Source organism: Neodiprion virginianus, chromosome 3, assembly GCF_021901495.1.
Source record: "Neodiprion virginianus isolate iyNeoVirg1 chromosome 3, iyNeoVirg1.1, whole genome shotgun sequence".
In the NCBI taxonomy this organism is placed as follows: Eukaryota; Metazoa; Arthropoda; class Insecta; order Hymenoptera; family Diprionidae; genus Neodiprion; species Neodiprion virginianus.
Window position 1 is genome coordinate 11144315 of NC_060879.1, and position 4253 is coordinate 11148567.

The following is a 4253-nucleotide window of genomic DNA, read 5'->3' on the forward strand; positions in this document are numbered from 1 at the left end:
AAGGATAAGTTGGAAGCTGTACGAAAACAAAATGACCACATAGTTATCGAAGATGACAGTGATTCTGAGGCTGAAGAGGATGAAGAGGACATCGGTGAGCCCGAAGAACAGCCTCAACTACCGGAAGTAATCGAAGTTGAACCTGAGGTGGATAATCAGAGATCGGGAAGAACACGGTTGCGTGATAGGAACCTGATCAGAAAAACTAGCCGCTTGGTTGACGAGATCGCACTCGTTGCTGATGCAGTGCCAGAGACATACGAAAGTGCAATTGCAAGTGATGAAGCTGATGAGTGGAAGAGTGCGATGTGTGAAGAAGTGGCGGCGCTTCGCGAAAACGAGACTTGGACACTAGAAAAGCTCCCGGTTGGGCAACGCGCGATCGGGTGTAAGTGGGTGTATACAAGAAAGACTGATTCGGAAGGCAATACCAAGCGACTCAAAGCTAGACTCGTAGCAAAAGGCTTTGCACAACGAGAAGGTATTGACTATTTCGAGACTTTTTCGCCAGTGGTCCGCTATGAATCGATAAGAATGCTCCTTGCCATAGCCGCAGCAAAGGATATGGAAGTAGTGCAGTTCGATGTAAAAACGGCGTTTCTTCATGGAGAATTAGAAGAAACTATTTACATGGAGCAGCCCCGTGGATTTGAAGATGAAGAGAAGGCTGGTGTAGTTTGCAGACTACATAAAAGCCTATACGGACTCAAGCAATCTCCACGCTGCTGGAATTCAAAATTTGTCTTATTTTTGAAGCAGTTCAATTTTGGTGCAACAGAAAGTGACCACTGCGTATTTTCCGGTAATGTAAGAGGAGCAAAAGTGTATCTGGCACTTTATGTGGACGATGGTCTACTACTATCATCATCGAAACCAGCAATAACAGTAGTACTGAGAAACTTGGAACAGCACTTCAAGATAATCATAGAAGATGGCAAGCAGTTTATCGGTCTCGAAATTGATCGTGATCGAAAGAACAGGACAATAAAAATTGGACAGAAGGTGTACATACAGAAAATTCTCAAGAAATTTCGAATGGAAGAAGCCAATCCGTCAACTGTCCCCGCTGAACCAGGCTTGCATCTGAGTCAAGAGCAGAGCCCTAGAAATGAGGAGGAGAATAAGAATATACAGAGCATTCCATATCGTGAAGCAATTGGCTCCCTCCTGTTTGCTGCGAGAGTGAGCCGTCCCGATATAGAATACGCGGTCAACCAAGCTAGCCAATTCCTATCGAATTATGGGCAAGAACATTGGCAAGCAGTTAAGAAAATCTTCCGGTACCTGAAGGGAACCCTGGATTATGGGATTGTCTACGGAAGCAGTGGGAGTAACCTTGAACCTACTGGATTCACTGACGCAGACTATGCTGGATGTGTGGATACGCGAAAGTCAACGAACGGTTTCGTGTTTTTACTTAACGGTGGTGCGATTTCATGGTCTAGCCAACGACAACGAGTCGTAGCGCTTTCGACTACAGAGGCAGAGTATATCGCTCTCGCACACGGTACCAAAGATGCGATATGGTTACGCAGAATTTTAGGTGAAATAGGCTTTAAGAGTGATACTATACCTATGTACGTTGATAATCGATCTGCGATCGACTTAGCAAAAATCCAGAGTACCATAAGAAAACTAAACATATAGATGTTCGGTTTCATTTTGTACGCAACGTAAATGAGCGTGGTGAAATATCTGTAAGACACGTAGAAAGTAAAGAGCAACTTGCAGACATTTTTACTAAACCATTGTCGAAACAACAGTTTGAGTACATAAGAGAGAGACTGAGTATTGTACGCCAGTCTTAATAAGTGGGAGTGTTGGAATATTATGTATTAAGAAGTGCCCGCTAGAAAGCAAAAAGTGTGTTGTCTGTTGTCTGTTGACTGCCTTTCTTTTTTTTCATGTTTTTGTTTATTTTTCTTTTGTAGGCTCTTGAGAGGCAGTACTCTCAATGCCGTGTAACGAACATCATCATAACCAAAACCTCTCCTCTAACCACTATACAAATTATTTCATTTAATCAATAAAAAATACTGTTATTTGTGTTTATCTAATTAAAAACAATAGAAGTGCACCTTTATTATCCTGAATAATAAAAAATCCCAACATTAACGAAGATCAGTTTTCGCCATGGCTGAAAGAATGCAAAAATGACAAGTTTGCATTTTATTGCATCATGTGTAAGAAAACCGTGCTGCTGAGCAATATGGGCCGACAGGCTTTAACTAGTCACATGAAAGGACGTAAACACGAACACGCTGCGAGGAGTCAAAACAATACTTTTGGAATCGGAGTATTTCTATCACCGAAAACAGTAGACGTCCCAAAATCTACTACACTTAGACTTGGTGAGTAGGCTGCTCAAGGTTCGAAATTTTTTTTCGGTCGACTATCTGTGAGATTCTTCCAGCCTTCAGCGAAATCCAAATTGCTCAGCGTCTCCAGCCACGGTTAAAAATTGAGCACGCCGATCACAAAAGGGCGTCTCCGCGCGAAATTCGGCAAAAGTATTGTGCACAGGTAGAAAGCGGAATGAAAAAATAGGTGTCAAATAAAAAAAAATAAAAGATACTAATAACTAAACCTGCCAAAAGTCAACATTTATTGCTGATATCATTTATAAATCCGATTATTAGTTGAAGTAATAATTAATAAAAATCGCATTTTTCACCGCGACCAAATTCGATGTTATCAAAACTCAGCTCGCCGATTCTAGCTCAATGACTAATGAAATGATTTGAAATTTTTACTGCATGTTCAGAATACATACGTTACACCTCCAAAGTCGATAAAACACATAAAAACTGCATTTGTTTACCTATATTCAACAACAAGTGGCGGGGTATCGGTAAACGGATTTCGGACACTTATTGGCGGAAAACAGTATGCGAAGAACTTCAACTTTGAGAAAACTTCCAGCGAACCGTTTTCCCATTACGTTTAAAAAAAACTTTCCAAAAATTTCAGTGTAGTCGGGTCATAAATATTGTAACTACGGATGATTTTCTAAACAACGCTCGTCGCGCGCAGCTCGTTCAGCGTTTAGGCGCTACGTGCGGTAACGGAACATTATGCGTTTTTCGCAGATTTTTTTAACACTGCGATGGTACATTGCAAGATTTATTGCTATTTCATTATTTAGAATATTTATATCGTTAATTGTACTCACGCACCATTCTTCTTATCATTAGTTTTTTCATTCTATTTACATTAAATATTAATTTTTCCACCTGTCTGAAAGCAATTTTTATGTGTTTTATCGACGTTGGAGGTGTAATGTATGTATTCTGAACATACTGTAAAAATTTCAAATCAACTCACCAGTTATTGAGCTAGAATCAGCGAGTTGAGTTTTGAAAACGTCGAATTTGGGAGCAGTGAAAATTTATAAATGATATCGGCAAAACATGTCGCCGTTTGCCAGGTTTAGTTGATGGTATTTTTTTATTTTTTTACTTGACACCTTTTTTTTCATCCGGCTTTTTGCCTGTGGACAATAGTTTTATCGAATTTTGCGCGAGACGCCCTGTTATGATGGGCGTGCTCGATTGTGGAACCCAAACGTTGCTTCTCATGAATGGTGTTTCATTTCAGATGGAAGTTTGATTGCAAATGTTGAAAAAATAGCCGAAGTACAAGAAACTGAGAAGACAGGAACGATTTCGCAACCAAGCACGTCAACACAACTAGAATCAACGTCCCTCTCGCACATACTACCAAAGCAGCGGGGAATAGATCGTTTCATTGAAAAGGAGAAAGTTACGCGAGCAGAGATGATCTGGTGTCTTCAGACTGTATTCTGCCACCTATCCCTTGCTGCTGCAGGGAAATGCACAGAAATTTTCAAACTAATGTTTGATGAAAATGGGACAGCTAAAGCAATGACACTGGGCCCCAACAAAATGGGTTATACAATTTTGCACGGCCTTGCCCCGTTCTTTAAAAATGAGTTACTAAATGATATACCGCAAAACGAGTGCTTTGTCGTATCGTTTGACGAAAGCTTAAACAAAGTATGCCAATTAGAACAGATGGATTTTGTTTTACGGTACTGGAGCAAAAGCAAAGACATGACCGTTAGCAGATATTTTGGATCTGCTTTCCTAGGTCATACTACGTCGGCCGATCTCTTGACTGCTTTTAAAAAGGAATTGTCCTCACTGAATATGAAGAATCTCCTTCAGGTATCTATGGATGGGCCTAACGTAAACCTCAAGTTTCTACGTGACCTAAAGAGCGAACTAAATGAT

The 4253-nt window shown here is 40.5% G+C and overlaps 1 protein-coding gene across 1 annotated transcript; it reads left to right on the plus strand.

Moving 5' to 3' along the window:
* Nucleotides 1–2117: 2117 nt before the first annotated feature.
* LOC124299538 (uncharacterized) lies at nucleotides 2118–3888 on the plus strand. Its single transcript, XM_046752801.1, has 3 exons — nucleotides 2118–2351; nucleotides 3598–3797; nucleotides 3877–3888. Exons 1-3 carry the CDS (start codon nucleotides 2180–2182, stop codon nucleotides 3886–3888), a joined length of 384 nt encoding a protein of 127 aa, XP_046608757.1. The 5' UTR covers nucleotides 2118–2179.
* The last annotated feature ends 365 nt before the right edge of the window (nucleotides 3889–4253 follow it).